Here is a 23,369-nt window from a genome sequence, read left to right as displayed (position 1 = left end):
TCCTAATATGAATAAATATACTAAGTTAAAGAAAACGGAGGACGTGGATGTAGGTTGATTTAAATTGCGTAGGAAATCCAGTAATAAGAAGAGACTGGAATAATAAGGGGACATTTTAGGTGATTTCTGTTCTCTTCTTTATACTTTCCCTATTTCCAAATTTTCAACGATGGGAATGTCGTTTTTCTAAGTGGAGAGAAATGACATTTTAAAACACTGACAGGATTGTTTCTGCGGTAAACTTGGACCTTCTCACGTTAATTCGAGCCTCGGTCAGGAAAGAACATCCCCTCTCTAGAAGGAATAGCCTCATTAAGATAACGGGTAACCGAGTGGATAAAATGCTTAAGCCATTTGTTAGTCAGTCACAGAAAGAAAGAGAGCCCCCAGAACTGCAGCAAAGCAAGAACTTTCTGAACCCCAGGCCCTATCTGGCTCCCCCGACATGACGAGATGGCGCTGAGCCCTTTTGCAGGGAGGACCGCGTGGCACGCACAGTGACAGGTAGCACACAGAGACAAGAAAGACCTGGGGACCACTTTCTGCTCTAGGCCCGCCAGGTGGGCATCCCCTGGGTCCAGCCGGAGAAGGCGATCCTCGTGCCAGAGCTGAGCGGTCTCAGGTTTAACCTTCCATTAGGAATCCTGACCCCAGGGAAGGGCTCACCCCCCTCCCCCGCCACTGCTCTGGAATCAGGTCCCCACGCTGACCCCGCAGGTTGGAACAGGCAGTTGAGGCAACTGCTTTGCAAGTAGACGAAAACGACAAAGAAGAGAAACTAGGAGACCAAAAAATCAGAAAAATAGATCCAGAACCTGAATAACAGAAGAGCGCGAAGAAATCATCAAAGGAATAACATAATTTTTCAGAACGGAGTTCTAAATTTTTCAGATCCTGAGTTTTTAGGTTAAAATGGCCCGTTAAAAGTCCAACACACAAGAGAGGTTAAAAACGCATGAAGGGTCAAAATATGCAATTGGGTGTAATTTGAATAAATATGGTAACGGACACGACCATAATTTTTTTTAAATAAGAAGGCAAGACTCACACCAGAGTGGAAACACACCCCTTCCAAGGCACACAGCCTGGCTCTTCACAGCGAGGCTGGGAGGGAGCAGCATAGAGAAATGAGATGTTTCCAGAAGGAAAAGAAAGCGACTGAACATGAGGGGTGAGGAAGCACAACGTCTAGCAGCTCCCCCGGGGGGCGCTGGAAGTTACTGGAAACGGACCACCGCCTTCAAAATTCTAGGAAGAAAGTTGCTTTCATTCTAAAACTCCACACCCAGATCAACTATTAATCACGCGTTAAAGGAGGATAAAGATCTTTTTAGACATTACAGGGTCTTGAGCAATTTTAATTCCCAGGTGCACTTTCTCAGGAAGCCACCGGGGACAGACTCCACCAGGACGGGAGGTGGGGGGGACCTAGAACGAGGAAGGGACAGCGAAAACCAGGGGCTCCTTCCCCAGAGAGACGCCAAGGGAATGACAGCTATGAGCAGCCTTCAGGGGCAGCCAGCCCAGACTGAAGCGAGGCAGCGGACCCCAAAAACGCTGGAATGGGTTACATACACCATATAGCTGAGCATCCTGAAGCAGGACAACTGGCAGAGGGCTGGGGAAAACTGGATTTGTGAGAAGCACCGACAGAAAGAAAACAAACAATGATAACAGTAATTCACTTCCAAGAAACTAAAGGTCGGACCGCCAGGAAAAGTAACCCTTGTACAGACCCGCCTTCAGCTGTGAAACGCCACATCTGGCCGAAACAACGTACACCCCCTGCCTAATCCGGCCCCAGCCCCAAGCTCCCCGAGAGCACGGGCCACCAGAGCTGGATGGTTTAACGAGGGCCATTCCCATCCCCGTGGTGGGACATCACTAGCTCCGCCCGAAATTTAACAAATCAAGTCGTTGTAGGGTAACCTTATTTTAAGCTTTGGAAATAAATGACCAAAAAAAAAAAAATCATTCACAGATGAAAACGATTCCCTCGGAGGATCGCAAAAATCGGGAAGAAGCGCAGGCTGGGGCCCGGCCTGAGGCTTGGCTGTTTTTAATTAGTGACGGGAAGCTGTGCACCCACGTGACTTTGGTGAAAAGTAAACGTTCAATGTGCATCCTGTTCCAGCTACTAAAGGAAGGAATGAATGAACACGCACACGCAGGGGGGATACGTCGTCCGTCCTCTACATTTTAAATCCCCCACGTTATTTGCATCTTTGAAACTGGAAAGCATCCCACATTCATACGGATGCCAGCCAGGTGGCGGCCGTGAGGTGGAAACTTGATTGTTATTCCCTCCGGGGGCGGGGCAGGGGGGCAGGGGGCGGCGCTACAGTCTTGCAGTCACTTAAGGATTACTTGAAGAGCGAACGTGACTTCTGGCTGCTGTGTGCGAACTCGCAGAATTTCATGCCCACGGCTGGGAAGAAGATCGCAGAGCTAACAGCGGAGGCTTCTCCTCAGAAAGGGTGCGTCCGGGTGTTCCCGAGGGCACGTGGGCGCGGACAGCCCGGAGTGGAGAAGGGGAATTAGACACTGGGTTTATTTCACTCGTGTTTGTCTTTTCATGGATGCTTGAAACAGAGATGAAAGTCCGTGATTAAATAAACCCTTCCATTTATGAGAGCTCTTCAGGGAAGTACAAAACTAAGAATCCTAAGTAATTATTAAGGCACAGTGTTCAATTTAACACTGATTTTTAGGTTAGTTGAAAGTAGGTACTGGCCATCTTGCAATTATTAACACATTCGGCGTTAATACGTTATATATGGCAACAGGTTTTGCAAAAGCATTCTTAATGATCCCAAAATATACATGGTGCTCCATCCACACCATGGAATATTCCATAATCCCTAAAACGAGTGAATGGGAACTCTGACAGATGTGGAGAGATCTCCCAAAGGAGTTTGGTAGGAAAACGAAGTATGTGGCCCCATTTCTAAAACAACAAACTTTGATCAAAGCCTGTGTGACTACACGTTTGAGGTGTGTCCAGGCTTACCCAAGCGCAGGCAAACTAGACAAGGTCACTATGGTAGGCAGAATTCTCAACTGACAGCCCCCCGCCCCCACCCCACGATCTCCGCTTCCTGGGATTACTCCCATGACTGTGTTCAAGGGCAAAGAGATTTTGCAGATGTAATTAAGGTTCCTGAGGGGTTGATCTTACCATACGGAGACAATCCAGGGGGCCCAACCTAATCACACGAGTGCCATCAAAGCAGAGAGTTTTCTCCAGCTGGTCACACAAATCAGAGAGATTTGATGTGTGACAAGGGTCTGAACGCTGCAGAGCTGGGAGGGGCCCGCGGTCCACATACAGCGGAACAAGAAGGAAAGGCAGAGACAAGATGGAGACTTCAGTCCTGCAACCCCAAGGATCCAAACGCTGCCAATACCATGTGGGATTGAGGGGCCCCGTGCTCCCATAGGGACCACAGCCACCGCATGCCAGACTCCCGACACGCTCAATCCGTGAGACACTGAAAGGGTGCGGTTTGAAGGCACTACACGTGTGCCTGTTGGCAGGGCCCGGAAAAAGGCGAGGAGTACCTCGCCTTGAAGACACCAGGATCGTGTGTCACGGGAGTGTGGACTTCGAGGGGGCTGCGGCAAAGGCTCAGGAGGACACGGGGGCGTGTTTCTGGAAACCCCGGGAAGGGGGCCCGTCATGCGGGAGCAGGACTTGTGACTGATGTGCCTGAGCACACCCCTCAGGAGATGCCACCTGCTTTCCTGTTACCTGTCCCAAGAGGCAAAGAGGGAGAGGAACACCAGGAGCTGTGAATCAGAACGGAACCGGGACTGATGACTCAAGATCCTCAGTCTCCGGACGACAAAGGAGGCCAAGAGTCGGAGGGTGGCGCAGAGAGAGGGGCCGGTGTCCTGCTCAACCCTCTCCTGGCGCCTCAGAAGATCCGAAGGCCAGAGCGCCGGGCCAAAGACCCTTTCAAGAGACCAAGGGTGCTGCTCGTCGGTTCTCTTAACCAAATCAGGGGCCCTGGAGAAGCTTAAGGGCATCCTCACCTCTCAGCAGAAGCCGCAAATAGAGAAGGGCCATCTCAGGAGCGTCCCTGGGTGTGGTGTGTCTGACGGCCGGCCGCCCCTGGAATCCACGCCTGGCCCAGCCGGCAGGTTCTCGGAAGCGAGCAGCTCGGAGCAGGGACGGAGGGAGCCCGGCACAGAGAGAGGCTCTCCACAGGCAGCAGGCAGAAGAAGCCACTCAGAAGAGTCCCGTCTTTCGGGAAAAGCCAAGAGTGGCTCAGAGCCCAGAGGACGGCCAGCAGAGTGTTCCCAGGCCTGGAAATCTCACCACGGCCCCCAGCCAGGCTCGCCTGGCCGCATTTCAAAATCCACCTGCACCAGCGACTCCTTCTCGCCGTCCACTGCCCCCTTTCTGACCCCGAACGCCACGACTCTTGTCCTGCACCTGGCCGGCCGCCGCATGCGGGGAGCCAACCGTCCCACCGGCCCGCGGGTGGGGAGCACGGTGCCCTCCGGCGGTAGAGCTGAGCTGCACTTAATGGATATACGCAGGCGCCGGCCCCACACCTGACTCGGATTCTGTACATGACGAGCATCTGGACGTGAACGGATACGTAACGGCACGAGACTGTGGGGCCTGGAGATGGCTGGAGCGCTTTGCCCACGGACGTAGCTGTGGGTCTTGGCCAGCCCGGCCCAGGATGAGCCCCAGTGACCGGGCCCTCATGTAATCACCTCCCCAGGGCGTGGGAGGGACCTGTCAAGGTGGAATCCATCGTGCCGCCATTGAGGCTTTGTTTTTCTATGGCAAAAGAGGTTTTTGCAGATGTAACTCGTTTCATTAATCAGTTCACTTTGGGGTCAGTGAAAGGGAGATTACCCAGGTGGGCTTACTTTAAGCACATGAGCCTTTACGAGTGTTGAGGAAGTCAAAGACTCGAGGAAGGGAGTAGCCAATGCCACGCTGTTGGCCTGAAGGGGAGGGGGGGTGGTTAGGGTTTCCAGCGGGGGAACAAGAACCTCAGTCCTCTAACCACGAGGAGCTGAACTCTGCCAACAGTAAGGCTGAGCCTCCTGACAAGAACTCGGCCTGGCTGACACCTCGGATGCAACCTTGGGATACCCAGAGACTCCAGCCAGGCCACGCGGACTCGACCCGTGAGCAGTGTGTGTCGTTTAAAGCTGCTGTGTTTGTGGTAATTTATCATATGGCAAGAGGAAACGAATACACGCACGTACTAGGATGTCAACACGAAATCAGGAGGGGTCAGAATGGCAGAGGCACTGATATGGCAGAGCAGGATGCCATGGTAAAGAAAAAAATGTTTGCATCATGTGAACTCATTTATGTAAAGTTAAATGCAAGTGTATTGTTAGGTTAAGAGAAGTGCTCGTTCCCTAAAATCCAGCGGTCTAATCAGGACTAGTCAGCTGAACATTCCCACTGAAAACAACCAACACTGGCCATCTGAGGCATAAATGAGAGCGAAAGAAACCATTAGGCCAAAATCTGAAAGGAGAGAACCCAGAGGTAGGAGTTGTTCTTGTCTGGGAAAACCCTAGCTGGTTCCTGGGAAAGAGAACCGTGGTACCGCGAGAAATCAAAGCCCTGGGCTCGCCACACAAGAGAGCCTACGGGAGGCCCTCCCTCGTTTCCCGTCCTTCCCTTCTCTGGTTCTGATATGAAGGTTTTCTTGGTTTCATAAACTGCTGCTGCTTTTTCTGTTCTCTGGAATAGTCTGAGGTGCAGTGTTGGAATAATCTGTCCTTGAGTATGAGGAAGAACTGGCCTGGACAGCCTTCGGGGCTGGTGTTTTCACGGTTCTGTCTGGTTTGGGTGCATGCTTGAATGGCTCACACACACTGTCGAGGAGACTGTTCAAGTTTTGGCCTTTCTTGAGTGCGTTCTGGTAGGCTGTATCCTTTCTAGGAGATTGCCCGTTGCATGTTAAGTTTTTTAATTTACTAGCAAAAAGCTATCTGTAAGATCCTTTTTTAAAACAAATATATTTTTGAGAGACACACACACACACAGAATCCAAAGCAGGTTCCAGGCTCCAAGCTGTCAGCACAGAGCCCAATGCAGGGCTTGAACCCACAAATCATGACCTGAGCCACCCAGGCACCCCCTTTTTTAAATACCCCTAGTGTAACTGTCGCTATCCCCTCTTACACCTGAGATTGTTTATGTACCATCTTGACTTTTCCTCCTCAGTCTTGCCAGTTTTGGGTAGTCTTTTCAACGTTTTATTTTTATTTTGGGGACAGAGAGAGACAGAGCATGAACGGGGGAGGGGCAGAGAGAGAGGGAGACACAGAATCGGAAACAGGCTCCAGGCTCTGAGCCATCAGCCCAGAGCCCGACGCGGGGCTCGAACTCACGGACCGCGAGATCGTGACCTGGCTGAAGTCGGACGCTTAACCGACTGCGCCACCCAGGCGCCTTTGGGTAGTCTTTTCAAAGATACCACTTTTCATTTTATTGATCCTCTCTCCTGCATGTGTTCTGCTCTATATTGTTTCCTGTCTTCTCTCGCGGAGTTCATTAGATATATATTTTGACCTAATCAAGTAGGCAGGTAGCTCATTGGTTTTCAGTCTTTATTTTCTCGTATGAGCATTTATAAATTTTTTTTTCAACGTTTATTTATTTTTGGGACAGAGAGAGACAGAGCATGAACGGGGGAGGGGCAGAGAGAGAGGGAGACACAGAATCGGAAACAGGCTCCAGGCTCTGAGCCTTCAGCCCAGAGCCTGACGCGGGGCTCGAACTCCCGGACCGCGAGATCGTGACCTGGCTGAAGTCGGACGCTTAACCGACTGCGCCACCCAGGCGCCCCTCGTATGAGCATTTAAAGCTTCAGCCCTCTTCTAAATCCCAGATCAGCTGCCTCCCCCAAGTTCTGATTCACATTCAAGTCTTGGATCCCTGAGCTCCTTGGACGTGTTTGAAGTTGTATATATCTGAGGGCTGTGTAAGAGTCGACTATCACTGCCTGTCAGTATTCATTCTTTCCGCCTTCCTAACGGCATGACGTGAGGAACGACGAGGCAATGTGCCCAGTCACAAAAACCACCTTTCCAGGTCTCTCTTGCAGACCGGCGTGGCCATGTGGCTAAGGCGCAGTCAGCGAGAGATGAGGGAATGTTCCCGCTGGGACTTCTAGGAAAGCGCTGCGGAAGGAGCACACGGTTTGCGGGGACACCTTTGCCTGGCCCCCTCTTCCTGCCTTCCTACCCTAAAGGCAGATGTGATGGCAGCGGCCCCGCAAGCATCCTGCATTTGAGGGGATCTTCCGGCCTGAAGGCGTGAACTGGAATGGCGGGGAGGGCTGGCCACGGAAGGAGCTACGGGTCCCCAGTGACCTGGAAAGCCACCCTATGGGCCCTGAACCTACCACTGCTGTATCGCCAAAGAAAAGAAACCTGCATTGGGTTCAGCGACGGTTACCTGGCCAATTGCAGTTCCTAATTAATACAGAGGCTGCCAAGACCCCGCTTGGGACCGGTTTTTTGATCGTGGAAGATTTCACCTATACGAAAGCATTTATAACTTAGACTAATAATAAAATGCACCCCACTTCATCCACCATCCAACTTGAAAAAGGCGGAACCCTTCCAGGCTCCCTATGTTCTCGAAACTACGCCTCCCCGCCTGCTCCCCAGCTCTCACCCCGCCAAAAGGAACCCCTATTCTGGATTCTGTGTTCAACATTCCCTTATTTTTCACTGATGGTTAGACCACACATTTTGGTAACCCCAAGTTACACTGCTCTGTTTTGCTTATATCACACTATTTCTCCGCCGTTCGCTTTTTTCCTCAACCGTACGAGACACACCCATGTTGATGTACGTAGCTGTGGTTCATTTAATCTCGCAGCTCCGTACCGTTTATTGCACGAACACGACACTATCCGTCCCTCCGTTTTTGGGTTATTTCAAGCTCTACGCTATTACAAAATGCTGATACCGACACCCCTGTACTCGTGCCCTGGTGACCCACGGGACAGAGTCTTCAGGAGAAGGCTTCCTCTGACACCATGACATACGCAGACTGTGACATTTACATGCACACCGGAGGTAACGTGGAGGGGTGCAGAGTTCTGCATGCAGCTGCAGAGGGGGCCCACAGCATGGCTCCTCGAAGGCTCGGGGGACCAGTAAAATGAAACACATCGGTGCCCCACAGTATGGTGGCAGAGGCACGCAAGCTGGCCAATGGTGCCAGATGAGTCCAACTGGTCTCCCACGGCTCCCGAGGGGGACAAGGTACTTCCGGCTCTCACAGCGCTCTTGGAGCACCCCACTCGTCCTCCTCCACAGCCTGGATGTTGTCAGACTCTCTTTTTTTGTTGTTTATTTCGGGGGGAGGGGCGCAGCAGGGGCAGGGAGAGGGAGACACAGAATCCGAAGCAGGCTCCAGCCTCTGAGCTGTCAGCACAGAGCCCAACTCAAGGCTCAGACTCACGAACCGAGAGATCGTGACCTGAGCTGAACCAACTGAGCCACCCGGGTGCCCCTAGACCTACCTTCTATGCTCTTAATTCATGTTTCCTCACTGCTAATGCGATGGGGTATCTTGTACTTCCTGTCTATTCCTACCTCCTCTTCTGAGGCGGTTATGTGCTTCTTTTGCCCGTGTTTTATCGAGCTGATTTTCTTAAACAGCTTGTTCCTGGCATCCTTGATCTATTCCAGACAGTAATCATTTGTCAGTTGTATATATTATAAAATCTTCCCACGTTAGCCTATTTTTCACTTTTCACTGTTCATTATTTAATACAATTAAAGAGATTCATCCGTCTCCTCGTGGTTTGAGCTTTTTGTGTGCCTTCCTCAGGAAGTTCTTCTCTATGCTTTTTGTTATTGAATAAAAAAAACCGGTTTTGTAGTCAGAGAACATGCTCTATGAATCAGGTAATTTGCAATATGCTGAATCTTACTTTCTGATCAAGTAGGAGGGTAACTTTTACACATCCCAATGTTTATTTGAGAGTAAGATGCACTTTCCAATTGTTGGGTGGACGGTGCTGGAATAAACGTCCAACAGATAAGGAATGACAGACGCCGGCTAGGGGGATGGGTAACAAATCCAAGCCCCGGCCATCTGTTTACATATTGTCTCTGGCTGCTTTCACACCACAACGGCGGAGTTAAGTAGGTGAGACAGAGACCATATGGCCTCCCAAAGCTGAAAATATTTACTCTCTGGCCCTTTACGGGAAAAGCTTGCCAGCCTCTGTTGTGCTCAGAACGGTTTCCCTAGTCCTTTTTTTTTTGTTTTTGTTTTCTCTTTTGGTCTGCTGGGTATCAATTGATGAAAGAGCCATTTTTAAATCTAAGACAACAACACTTTTGGCAATTTCTCCCAATCCTTGCTTGTGATGTTACTTTACGTTAAGGCGAATTTATTAGACGCAAATGAGTTTTAAACCGCTCTATTTTCCTGGTACATGACTTATTAATTAAATGTATCAGCATCATTAAAGCAGTGGTCACTTTTGTCCCTAGTAATCACTTCTCTGAAACCTGCCTTTTTTTGATTAGAGTTTTTTCACTCCGTTTTTTACCTGACTGAAGTTTTAACTCTTTCAAATGTTCCCCTCACGTTGTAACATCAATTCTAGCCTTAATAAAGTAAAAAAATCCCCTCAGTGTCTTTATCCTCCTCCGCAACGACGTAAGAGCATCTGAACTCTGTCAGATTTCAACCCCTCTGCTTGCTTCTTTGCTATTTATTTTTATTGTTTTTAATGGAGAAATACATCATCTGTTTTCAAAATAGTGCTCGAAAAATACAAGGGGTACAGGTGCTATAAAACAAAGCAAACTCCCATCATGAGACACTACGTACATCATGTGAAAAAAAAAAAAGTAGTCCAATATTCAGGTAATGAAAACTAGAAAGTTCCCAGTTTCCAGCTTGGTTAATTATAGTTACGTGAAACACTTAATAAACTACTTTTCCCCTATGTGTTAACGAAATGACAAGACCAAATTCATGCCTGGCAATTCCAACCTGACCCCACAGCTACCTGAAATACAGAGTTACTGTGCACACTCCACCTGACCTAGGGTGCCGGAAGGGTAAAGGACTTGACAGGGCAGACGTGGAAACCAGGAACGCTGTGTACTTGACATCACAAAGTAAGGGTGAAAAGAAATCCTCAATTACTGCAGAGCCTAAAGGGAAGACTAATCCAACCTTGGAAAGTGAATCTAGAAGGACAGGGGAAGGGCGTAAGAAATTATAGTTGAGTATGAAAAATGCACGTGTGGTAGAAAGGGACACGGCTGAGGGAGGCCGGAATCAGGACAGGCTAACTGGAAAACCTGTCAGGCTCACTGTGTCCAGATTAAGGCAGACTACGTTTCCATTCATCTACATCTGGGCCGTTCATGTTTCCTAAACATGGATGTTCTGCTGCTTAATTATGAGTGGTCTTTTTTTTTTTTTTTTTTAATTTAAGGAAGGTATTCCTAATCTCTTATAGAATAAAACAGAAAGCTGACTAGATGTCAAGTGCTTGCTAGGAATTATTTTTTACATCTTAACATGTAAAAATTGATGAATTTTAGTGAGTCCTTTAAAAATAAAAATTGGTTTAAATATTTGGGGGAAATGGCTTTTCGCTTACATGTTAAAATTGGAAATTAACTTTAGCACAGTCTGTGGAGCATACAAAATTTCCCATACGTAGAGCTCGTTTGAGCCATCCAGGGCCAATAACGTGTCTCCCAATTCGCTACTTTTAGGAAAGTTTTAGTAAAATATTAGCCATGGAGCCAAAATCCAGTGTTTTGTGCCACGAGGCCACAGGACTGTTGGCTTCATATCACGGTTAAGAACATACTAGCATTCCAGGTATTTTCGTGAATCTACATACAAGCATACTTTGTGCATACAAGCAAACAGAACGGAGTTGGGGTGAGGGGAGAGGCAAAAAACTTTTCTGTTTGAGGAAAAATGATTAAGGGCAAGAGACTAGGGAGTTTTGTTAGCTCTGAGGCTGTATTTGCTGTTTGCTGATTGTATGCGCTCTAAAACAATTGTACAGATAAAACCAATATATCATTTCTTGATTGTGTCCCAGCAAAGCCAAAGACTATCTACTGCTTCAATGTCAAATATATACCCTATGCGTTGACATTTCACTTTTAAAGGGTTATGGCTACCTCACAGAGACCGAATTAGATGTACTTTTACACTTTTTCTGAAGTTTAGTACACACTGCACCACGGCATCCCGTCTGACGATTAATAATGAAGAAAACTCTTCAGGAAAAAACTAGAATTCATCAAGCTGGAAAACTTAAAATTAGTTCTACTTTCTGATAGAAATATACATACAGTGCATCATCAGTATAAGGAATTCTGATACCAATTTGTATTGCCAATTTTCCCCAACAATGCATCAAACATAAATCCAGTCCAGATGTCAGGCATGGGGTTGCCAGCTGAAGGGTTTTTTGTTTTGTTTTGTTTTATTCTCTTTATGGGCACTAGGCCTTTAAAGTAGTTGCTACAACTGCTGCTGACACATTAATAACAGTTCTAGCTTCACCTACTAACCTGGACTTCTGATCAAGATTAGCCAAGTAAAGGAAGTTACCAAATAAGGCTAAATCTATTTTGAGTCAAATCTCGTTTGGTACCCTTCATCCTCCTCCTGTGGCATTTGAAGACAACAGGTCCAGTTGGCAGATATTGTTTACGGACCCTGGAGGTTGCTTTTGCCAGTTCAGTGTGTCTTACTGAATTCTTGGTAACAGGGGCAGGATTTGCAGGAAGAGCAGAGGTACTGAAAAGTTCTGTACTGGATGTTACACTATCCGAACGGTTTCTAGTGGAGTTAGACTTTCTCTTTAGGAGATTGTTCCTCTTCTTTTAGTTGCTTTGGTCCTTTCTGAGGTGAGAACGTCTGCTAGACTCCCACCATAGGATTAGCTATGTTTGTTGCCGTGCTCCCTGAAGGCCTGGGCGGATGATTTACCAGACGTGTAGAAGAAACAACCCTGGCAACTGTGGGCTTTGGTGGCGGACAAAGCGCTGGTGGTGAGGCAGTCTGAGGGATGCTTTCCCCCGACGCACCCAGGCTTTCACTGGGATTCGCTTGTTGCAAGGAGACTTCAGTAACTTGCACATTGGTCACAGATGCCACCATTATAGCAGGAGCAGGACTGTTTCTGCCCGGACAGCTGCCAGTCGTCGGGCCGGTCTTCATAGTGCTAGTAGGCGAAGGCACAGACATGCCGTCTTCGCTGTCTACAGAGAAGTCAAGGCTGTTGTCATTCAAAGCTGTCAAAGTGACACCTTCCGCTGAATGTGTTTTCTTTCTCTGAAGCACTTGATTAGGTAGTAGTTGATGAAGTTCCTTTCTTCTTAAATGCATGGCAGCAATTTTCATATCTACCTCAAACATCTTAGTATTTATTGCTTGCCTATAAACCGTATCCGTGAAAGACTGGATATCATAGGTGAGATCAATACTGAGAACGTCAGAGTTTTCCGGCTTTTTTAACACTAACCCAATCACCCACATCGTGCGAAATTCTTCCCTGTCCGGATTTTCTTTAGGAGCTGGAAATGACTGAGGATTCACATGCGCCAGAGTAATAAATTCATTCTTCTCCAAGCTCCCAACCAGGATTCGGATTTTTGATTCCACCAAGCCCACCCATTCTAGATGTTGTTTTTCTGTTGGTGCACTTGCTAGAAGTACAATATAATGCTTGTACTTTTGAAAGAAGCTTGGAGCTTCAAAAAGCTTGGACCACTCTGCCTTACTGAGCAAAATTTCGTGTGTAATGGCCAGCCCTTGTTTAAACTCCTCAATCATGACCATCCTTGTTGAAACAGACACATTGTATGTGGAGTTCTGCTGTGGGTACGCTGGTGTGATTATGGGCATAAGATGGTACCTATCACTGGGATTTACTCTTGGGTCCCATACAGGCAAATTAAGGTTCTGTTCTTCGGGCTCTTTCAGTAGCACTGGATTTGGCCACTCCCATTCAGAAAACACCAAGAAAAACTTACGTACAAGAGTCGATGCTATCGCATTTGGATAGAGCTGGCAAGTTCTTGCCACTAGCATGGCCCAGGAAACACCTCCTAGGAAACCTAATATATTGGAATAGATATTGTGGCATTTGGCCCACAATTTGATAGCTCTCAGAGTTAACCTGAAGTTGTCAATGTCGGGTACCAGATGTAAAATTTCATCTGTCACCCGACAACCGTTAAGGCTTCTTATGCATCTAATATCTAAATTTTTAAGCAGACTGTCATCTCTTAGGTCCAAATCTTCTGGAATGGTCTGCAGCGCCAACCTTGCAAACAAAATATCAATCTCTATCCCATCAAAACACAGTTTAATAACTGGCACAAACGCCTCCTCGACAGCCCTTAAATCTTTCACTTCTTCGTGTAGTTTCAATTTATCATAGAACGAGGTGAAAAAGTCGCTTCGGTCAACATGTCTTGGAGCAACGCACAACGCATCGATATCGGCACCTTTCGTGTGTACTCCTAACCTGTAAGAGCCGAACGTAAAGATTTTCCCGCCAACATTTTCAATTACAGCTTGTGGAAGGCTCTTGCTTTCACTGATCTCCCGTATCCATTCCTTCACCAGATTATTTAATTTTTCCAAAATTAAAATCCTGCGCTGCAGTTCCTCTTCCTCTTCAAAAACCCCGAAGGGCTTCAGGGTTTCGATTAGCTTCTGGGTAAGTACGCAGTCAGTCTCCTTGGGGGCTGCTAAACTGATGGGGGAGGAGATGCCACAGCGCTTGGGCGGCGGCGGGGTCTGTTGTGATCCAGGGGTCGTCACCGGAAACGGCATCATCTCTAGCGCCGGCCCCGCCACGCCACTTCCCCCGCCACCGCGACCTCCGCCCGGGTCATGATCCGCTGAGGCGGGAGGGGCGGGGCTCCTGCCGGCCCGGGTCCAACCCGCTCCCGCTCCCTCTCCGCTCCCGCCGCTTCAAGCGCTTCTCTGCCTTCCCCTCAGCCCCAACATGGCGCCGGGGCCCTCGGCGCGGCGTTCTAGAACGGCCGCGCAGGCCACGCACGCCACGGCGCCTGCGCCGCGCGCAGAGTCCCACGGGAGTTGTAGTTTCGCGGGGGGGGGGGGCAGTGCAGGCGGGCAGGGGTGCGCCTCGTCAGTACCGTTTACGCACACCTACCATCTACCGCCTGGATCTCCAGTGCCTCGCACCTCAGATCTACTTCCTCTCCAGGAGCAGCTTCCGGGGGGCCTCCGCCCTAACGCACGTCCTTCGGAAACGCCTCGCAGTCAGGGTCTGCTGCTGCCAAGCGTCCCTCTGCGTCCTCCCTGGCCAGGTGCCTGCCTGGGGGCTCAGCGGTGTCGGCACCTCGGGGTCGACGGTTCTGTTCTTTCCAGCCTTGAAGGTCCTCCGCGCCGCCTCTGCTTTCCACGGCTTCTGTTGAGAAGTCTGCAGTCCGGCCGACCCGCTCACCTGTCTTTCTGGCAGCGATACAAATCTTCCCTGCCCTCCACGTCCTGCGATACCGCCACCGGGTGTCTAGGGATAAACTTTTCCCTTATCTTATCGTACACGGTGATTTCTGAACCGTAAGATGCGCGGTTTTCGTCTCATGACCCCAGGAAGATTCTCAGGCATGTCCTTGGAGGATGCCCTCCCCACCACCGATGCGCTTCATGCGGACACTTGATGGACTCTCTCATTGGGCTCTCCGTGTCTCCCGCCTCCCCTTTCTTCCCGGGCGATGCCGGGTCTACCTCTCAGTTCTCTGATTCAGTTGCAGTTAGTCTGCTGTTTAAGCCGTCACTGAAGTATCCATTTCAATACTTTTTTAAAGTTTATTTATTTGGGGGGGGGGGGGGAGTGCGCACACACGAGTGGGAGAGGGGCGGAGGGAGAGAGACAGAATCCCAAGCAGGCTCTGGGCTGATGGCATGGAGCCCCATGTGGTGCTCAAACCCATGAATTGAGAGATCATGACCTGAGCCGAAACCAGGAGGCCAGTGCTTGATCAACTGAGCCACCCAGGTCCCCCTCAATATTTAACATCTTTAATCACCAGAAGCATTATCTTGTTCTTTTCCAAATCTTTCCAGCCTCTTTGGAAGACATTCTGTTCTTTCCTGTTTTCTTTCTACCTTTTATTCATTGAACACTAAACTTACTTAATATTCTATAACTAACGGTTCCTCCTCTTGATATTCCTGATAATCTGATTCTAGCTTGTTTTCTACCAACTCAGACCAACATCATTTCATGTGTCTTGTAATTTTGGGACTGTGAGCTCATCTCTGGTGAGGCTTGGGATGCCTGTGTGGATGTCCTCCCAAAGAGGATTTGCTTTGTTTCTATCAGATGTCTTTGTACACTATCAAATTGTACAATGTAATTTAATTCCTCTTCCAAGGACTAGCCAGATTACCAGAGTAGTGCGATTTTGAACCCCGAACACATGTGAGAGGAAAAGTATTTTTCCATTCTAGGGGAGTTTTCCCCACCCAGACCCCAGGTCAAGAAAGAGAACTCTAGGGGCGCCTGGGTGGCCCATTCGGTTGAACGTCCGACTCGATTTCCGCTCAGGTCACGATCCCAGGGTCGTGGGCTTGAGCCACGTGTTGGGCTCCATACTGAGAATGGATCCTGCTTAAGATTCTCTTTCTCTCTCTCTCCCTCTGCCCCTCTCCCCCATTGTATGCTCTGTCTCCCTCTAAAATATTAAATAAATAAATAAATAAATAAATAAATAAATAAATAAGGAATGAAGGAGGGAGAGAAGGAGGAAGGAAGGAAGGAAGGAAGGAAGGAAGGAAGGAAGGAAGGAAGGAAGGAAGGAGGGGAGGAAGGAGGGGAGGAAGGAAGGAGGGAGGAAGGGAAGGAAGGAAGGAGGGGAGGAAGGAGGGAGGGAGGAGTGGAAGAAAGGAGGGAAGGAAGGAGGGAGGGAAGGAAGGGAAGGAGGTGACAGAGAGGGAAGGAAGGAAGGGAAAAAAGGAAGGAAGGAGGGAGGGGAGGGAGGAAGGGAAGGAAGGGGGAGGGAGGGAAGGAAGGAAGAAGGAAGGAGGGGAGGAAGGAAGGAGGGAGGGAAGGAAGGGAAGAAGGAGGCAGGGAGGGAAGGAAGGGAGGAAGGAAGAAGGAAGGAGGGGAGGGAGGAAGGAAGGAGAGAAGGGAGAGAAGGAAGGAAGGAGGGGAGGAAGGAAGTATGGAGGGAAGTAAGGAAGGAGGAGAGGAAGGGAGGGAAGGAAGGAAGGAAGAAGGAAGGAGGGAGGGAAGGAGGAAAGGAAGGAAGGAAGGAGGGAGGAAGGAAGATAACACTTTGTCATCTCCTTTCACCAGGTAGCAGGTTCTTCCTACCCCATCTTTTCATTCAGCGTGTCACCCTTTGAGAGTTGCAACCATATCTGGGGGTTTCAGTTCCATTTCTCTACCTCTGTAGGTCCCGAAGCTCTGCCTCTTTCCTGGGCAGCTGCTAAAATAAAGGTTCTTGGTTACAAGGACTGGCAAATGCCTCCAGAGCCATGAGAGCTTTAGAATCAGTTAAGTTTCTGAGGTTTCAAAGTACCTCTTTGGGGTTCTTTCAACCCTGCTGACCTACCTTATTTTCTTAGGCACTCGGCTTGGCATCTTAAAGGAGAATTTTTTTTTATGTTTCAACCAACCCTTCCAGGTACTCTATACAGAAAGATTTTCTAGGGTAAGTAATCCCACGTATTACAAGAATAGAAGTACCTGGTTTTCAGCCCACTTCAATATGGCTTGCATGCTCCACATTCCAGCAGCACAGCTCTCAGTAAGGTCTTTGGTGACTGCCATGTCGTTGAATCCAATGGTCTACATTCTTTTGCTCTATGGTGGCCTCTTCTTGGCCTCCATGGCACCACACTCTGTCCGGCCTTGTGCATCTCTGGCCTCTCCTCAGCCTATAAGGCTATGACTTAGCCTCTGGAGTTGGTGTCACTCCAGTTTCCGTTATCAACCCCTCATTTCTCTTTATCGCATATACATTCGCTGCCTAGATGATCTCAGTTTTCACAGCTTTAAATATCAACTATTTACGGCTTAATTCAAGTTTTTGTAACAGACTCTCTTCTAAGCTGCAGATGCATATTATCCGACTTCCTGTCTACCACCTCCATTGAATGTCTCAAACTTAACGTAGTCCAAAGAGACCTCTTAGTCCTCCCTCCATAATTTGTTTCTCTCTCAGTAGTCACCGTTTAGGGCATGGCATCTCCATCCACCCAACTGGGCATACCAGAAACCTGGCGGTCATTCTCAACATCTCCCTCTTTCTCACACTCAACATCTAGTTCTTTACAAATATTAGTGATTCTGCCTCCAGAATATATCTGCAATTCATACACTTCTCTCTACGTGTTCCCTCCGAACTCTACTGGAGGCTACCACCAACTCTCATCTAGGTTCCTACAATAACCTAATCATCTCCTATTACTGACCTTTTCAGGTATTTTCTTTTTTTTAATATTTTTTTAGTATTTATTTCATTTTGAGAGAGAGACAGAGTGCCAGCGGGGTAGGGGCAGAGAGAGAGGGAGACACAGAATCCGAAGCAGGCCCCAGGCTCCGAGCTGTCCGCACAGAGCCCGACGCGGGGCTCAAACTCCCGAACCGTGAGATCGTGACCCGAGCCGAAGTCAGTTGCCCCACTGACTGAGCCACCCAGGCGCCCCTCAAGTATTTTCTGCCTGGGAGCCAGAGTGGTATTTTAACCCCTTTGGGGCCTCCCATTATACTTAGTCTAAATCTAAAATACCCAACGACCCAAGCTTGTCTGTCTTTCCCCTGACCATCTCCCCAGCCCCACTGCCCACAGCTCCCCCCACGCTCCAGCCACACGGGCCTCCTTTCAGTGCCTTGAATTTGCTTCATTCTCTCTCCTCCTGGAGTCTGCACACAGCTGTTCCCTCTGCCCAGAGAGCTCTTCCCGCCCCACCAAGTATCTGCTGCCCTCCGCCTGGTTAACGTGTCGTCATCTTTAAGACTGGCTTACATTTTACCTCCTCAGTGACAATTTCCCTAACCTTCATGCGAAATTAGCTCATGTGCTTTTCTTCCGTAGCACATATCACAATGTGTAAGTATGGTTTTCGTGTGATTATTTCTTGGTCTTTATTTCCCACTAGACTCTTAAGCTCCATGAGAACACAACCTCTTTGTTTTGTCAACTGCTATATATCCAGCACCTAACAGAGTAGCGCCCAACAAATATGTGCTGACAAATTAGTGAATGAGCACAAAAAATAAAATTCTTTCTCCTACGAGTCACTGGCTAATCAATATCCAGAAGACGCAGTTCTTGCATTTTGATTAGGTAGAGGCCGGTTTCAAATGTACACATTGGGAAATCATCGTGCGACTCAGTTCACAGTTACTCAGACCAGTTGGCTACAGGGACTTTCTACAGCTGCGTGACTCTAGGACCCTTGCTACATTAACATTACAGCACCTTTTGACTTAAGAGCGATTCCAAGGGAGATTTTTGAGGGCCGGGGGCTCATACTCCGTGCCTAAGGATGCAGAAGGACCACACAAGAAAGCACACCATCGTCATGGCAGCCTTTCTGGAGAAGCTGCTGTCCGTCAGCGCTTAGTAGGAAACAAAGTGGATACATCTGTAATCCAGAAATTCCATTCCCGGGAGAATGCCCTCCGAGGACTCTGCACAGACCCTCAACAGGGTGGGAGCGCCAGTGTTTGTAGTGGGAAGAAGCTGGATGTGACCTGAGTGCCCGTGATTAGGGGAATGGATAAGGTGGTTTATGTAGGCGATGGAAAACCAGGTCTGAGTGAAATTTACAGCACCACAGGTAGACCTTAATCTTATTATACACGGTCCTCAGTTGAAGAGAAAGTTTAAGCTCTGATATAGTCAAATCCATCTACCTCTTCCCCTTATGGTTTGTGCCTTTTAAGCCTTCTCTATGAAATCTTTCTTCTTTTGGCTGAAGCCAGTCATCCCAACACCATTTATAAAACCCTTTCCCCCCAATCTGTGACGCGATCTACACTGTGCCAAATTCCCACCGGGTCAGTCAACCTAGGTCTGCCTCTGCCTTCTCTACTCTGTTCCTTCCGTCGGCTTGGATGTTCCTGTCCACAGACCACATGCCTTCAGTTACCACGACTTTATCACCTATCTCAGAGCTTAGGAGATCAATACCCCCCTACCCCTGCTCATCCTGTTCAGACCTATCTTGGGCATTCGAGAACCGGTATTCTTTCACAAAGATGGACTCAGTCTCTGCAAGGACAGCACAGCAAAGAAGGTGGACTTGGGCCTCATTTACTGCTGTCACTCTGGACACATCTGAATGTGTGTCCCAGACCTCAGCGAACATTCCTGCCACGTCAACCTTCAGAAGGAAGAAAAGATAGTTGGCTAGCATTCTCTGTTTACGTGAGTATATCATCTAAAACCCTGAGAGGGGGCGCCTGGGTGGCCCAGTGGGTTAAGCGTCTAACACTTGATTTTGGCTCAGGTCACGATCTCACGGTTCGTGAGTTCAGGCCCCCCCTCCACCCTGTCGGGCTCCATGCTGGGTGTGGAGGCTGCTTAAGAGTCTCTCTCTCCCTCTCCCTCTGCCCCTCCTGCAATTGCGCTTACTCTCTCCCTAAACAAATAAACAAATAAATAAATCCATGAGATAAACTATTCTATGTGATTTAAATATATCCCCCAAAATCTTTCCCCAAAATTATAAGTCACTTTTGGGAACCAACAGATAGGAACACGGTTTAAGTGGTAATAAAACATAGTGGTTAATATGTTAATACTTCTTGGAAATGCTTCACACGGTTAACCCAAGTGAGGTCTCTCTTGCCGTGTAACCAAATGCAAAATTTTGCTTTTATATCTGCCTCCTTCAAGACCACTTTCAAGAGGCTGATTCATTTTACTGCGGTTTGGTACAACACAGAAGGGCCTCGGGAATCAGGTGGATTTGTTGTATTAGTTAGACAGCAAATGCTGGCTAAATGAGTGGTTTTAAATCTATCTACTTCTAGACTTTTAAAATCAGTTTCACCACAACTATGAAGAGGTTTTAGGAAATCTGAGTTCAGTGCTGTTCAGTTCACGGAATCGCTAGTTATTCGTGCCAACCAATAAACATCCGCTCTCACCCTGGGAGCATCCCGACTGGGGGCCAAATGTGAAGAAAGGTGGAGGCCTGTGGCTCCGAGGGGCTGACAGGTGTCTGGTATTCTCTCTCATCCCCTCAACCTGACACCTAATCCCTTCCGGCCCAACCCCCCAGGAGGGCCTGCACCCCCCACAGGCACGCACTTCCCTCATTGGCTAAATCCCTTCCCTGCCCCGTCCACACCGGCCCTCCCCAGCCGGTTCCTCTTACGTGTCACATCTTCCGAATGTTTTATGCCCGCTCTGCCCTCCCCCTGTGTTTGCTGTGGGAAGCACGGAGCACCTGACTTGGGAGGCTCCTCGTAGGACGAGGTGGCAAGTCCCGGGGAAGGGGGTGGTGCCGGTAGCCAGGCCCCGGGCGGGCGCCACCCAGCTTCCCGGAACAGGGCCGCGAAGCTGCCTCTGCCGCTGCCACTGCGCTTCTCTGTGATGCTGAAGACTTACTTAACTTAAAAAAAAAAAAAATCTATGTAGTGAATTAAAGGATGAGATGGGCTGTGAGCAACTAACCATTCAATTTTATGTTCTCTCTGAATTAAAAACCCTCAAAAATGTCTTTTAAGCTCAATTACTTTTCTACTTTTAGATTGATGAGGAAAGTTAGGAGTTGTCTTGCTTTTTACCAAACCGCATAAGATAAATGCTGCCCACAATGAGTCCATCACCGCAAATACGCTCAAAGAGTCTCACTCAAGACCCACGAGGCGATTCCTCCTAAAATAAAAGAAGAAAATCCAGATAGCCTCCTTCATCCTGAGAGAAGTTATTAAAGATCAGATCCACGGCGAAAGAAAAAACGTCAAAAGCACAGAGAGGTCGGGGGACGTGTGAGGACAGAATTCACAGTGCACAATCGGTGGGTGGAGACAGCAAAGGGCCCCCCTGAAGCCTCAACATCCCTGTCTGTCACCGGGGCCAAGGCCCTTCCTGCCCATCCATGGAGGAGAAGGTGGGAGGAACCACATACTCAGAGTCAGGTGCTCAGAGACAACCTCTCCAACACCCCCCGGCCACTCCAGCTGGGCCTAAAGGAGAAAGGAGTGTGGCGGGCTGCACACTCAGGTACCCCAGGGACACACTCCCAGTCGCTCGAAGCCACAGCTGGCACTAGTGGACTGCCACGCCGTCGGAACACCACCCTCTCGCCGCCCCGTCTCCAACCCCTAGCATAGAAAACGGATGGGGCGCCCGGGTGGCTCAGTCGGTTGGGCGTCCGACTTCGGCTCAAGTCATGATCTCACGGTTCATGGGTTCGAGCCCCATGTCAGGCTCTGTGCTGACAGCTCGGAGCCTGGGGCCCGCTTCGGATTCTGCATCTCCCTCTCTCTCTCTGCCCCTCCCCTGCTCACACTGGCTCTCTCACTCTCTCTCAAAAATGCACACTAAAAAAATTTTAAAAAGAAAAGAAAATGGAGCCAAACTCTGGAGTCTTGGATGCACGTGGAAAGTGAAACTTGGGAGCTGGCTCTCCTTCCGTGCGTTAGTACTTCAGTGGGCTTTTAATGAGCACCTACTGTATGCCCCCATACCGTGTAGACGGTTAGTCACAAGCCCAGTGACAGAGGCAGAGATGCCTGGAATGGCGTGGCCTGCACATCTCGAGTCACAGTGGTTTCAGAAATGCTCTAGGCCGGCCTTCTTCTAAGAGGACACCCAAAGAAGAGAAGGAGACACCGCCTGCAGGGGACAGAACAATGCCAAGCCTCTGAGGGCCACGCAGGCCACACAGAAAAGGCATCCACAGACAGAAAAAGAAGCTCCATATGTCACCCTCAAGACACTGGGCTTTCAGGGCGCCAAGTCCTCAGGGAGTCCCGGGAGGGAGAGTGCGGCCTGAGGGTCACAAAGGCACGTGGCCGCTGGCCCCAACGGTGAGGCGCTCGGTGCAGCCGCTCCGTCCGGTTCAGTGGCTCCGTGTCCCGGCAAGTTTGCCCCCCGGGCCACCTGGCAATGCCCAGAGACACGTTTGGTTGTCACAGTCAGCAGGGGTGCTGCTAGCATCCAGCGGGCAGAGGCCTGGAACGTCGCTGAATCCCCGCCAATGCGCACAGGTTGGCCCACACAGCAAACTACTGACCTAACTTGTCCCTGAGGCCAAGGTTGAGAAATCAAAGCTGAACACACACTTCCGTCCTGAGGACGCAAACGCACCTTCTCTCTCGCCCTCCCCACGCCACTGACGAAGACCACATGGCCCGGTTGTCACCCCACCCCGAAGTGCACAGAAGTGATTGTTGTCTCTGTTGGTGACGAGACGCAGAGGCCTGTCAGTGCTCCCGGCCCTGGACACCAGCCTTCCGGGAAAACGCACAGAGGAGGGGCCTCGCGGTGCCCCCCACGCCAGCCGCCCCCTCCCAGAGCAGACACACAGTATTTTGAGACTCTGGAAATCAGGGGAGCCGGCAGCTGCAAAAAGACAATATTTATGGAAAACGAAACCCAAAGTGTCCGAGTGCGTGACTAGGGGTGCGTGACAAGGGTCCGAACGGGGAAGGAGAGCCCGTGGACCCTCGTTCCGGCGCCACGGGGAAGCCTCTGGCACACCCTCCTTCGCCCCGGGATTGTGAGCGGACCCCAGCGAGCCTGCAGGAGAGGGGCCCGTGGTGGGTCCCCAGCACCCGGCACCCGCTCCCAGCTGCTCCTCAGCTCCAAAGAGCAGCCGGGAGGGGGCGTCGGCTCCGGCTTACTCTGAACCAGGACTAGGGAGCCCCTGCTCACTAGCGACGGGAGTCCTTCACTGCGACAGTGCTCAGTCACCTGAAGCCAGAGAAGGCCAGTGTTAACTGCCGCGTACGCACATGCACACACACCTGCACACAGACACGCACACGCCTGCACAACTGCGCACACACACAGGCAGTCCCTTCCCTTTACCACCACTCTTTCCAGATGGCTCACTAGAATTGTAGGGTCAACCTCCCCTGCTTTTGGGGGGAAAAGACGCACAGAGAAGCCCTGGAGCTCTGCTCTGCGGTGGAATCGCCACCGTCCCAGGCCCTAAAACGCTCCACCTCTGTGGGCGTTGATTTCACCACTGCAAATGCCACCACACAGCCTCAGCGCGGCACACAGGCCAGCCGGGCACCCAGAGGACGGCCAGGCGCTGGGGGCATCTCCCGAGCAGGGCAGACCAACAAGCTGGAGATTCTTTCTCGTTATCAGACTTGACACAGAAACACCAAGTCAACACCAAACACCCCCTTCAGCTC

General features: G+C 49.7%; 2 protein-coding genes across 7 annotated transcripts in view; both read right to left on the bottom strand.

Moving 5' to 3' along the window:
- Positions 1-23,369, bottom strand: part of RADIL (Rap associating with DIL domain) — a 94,250-nt gene that overhangs the window by 36,749 nt on the left and 34,132 nt on the right. The window lies entirely within an intron of this gene.
- PAPOLB (poly(A) polymerase beta) lies at positions 11,826-14,048 on the bottom strand. Its single transcript, XM_015076117.3, has one exon. The coding sequence runs from the start codon at positions 13,841-13,843 to the stop codon at positions 11,918-11,920; it is 1,926 nt and encodes a 641-aa protein (XP_014931603.1). The 5' UTR covers positions 13,844-14,048; the 3' UTR covers positions 11,826-11,917.

The sequence above is a fragment of the Acinonyx jubatus genome, chromosome E3, assembly GCF_027475565.1.
Source record: "Acinonyx jubatus isolate Ajub_Pintada_27869175 chromosome E3, VMU_Ajub_asm_v1.0, whole genome shotgun sequence".
NCBI lineage: Eukaryota > Metazoa > Chordata > Mammalia > Carnivora > Felidae > Acinonyx > Acinonyx jubatus.
This window is presented reverse-complemented; position numbering and strand designations above follow the sequence as displayed.

Coding starts and splice junctions, on each gene's coding strand:
- PAPOLB (XM_015076117.3), bottom strand. CDS start 13,843: ATGATGCCGTTTCCGGTGACGACCCCTGGATCACAACAGACCCCGCCG.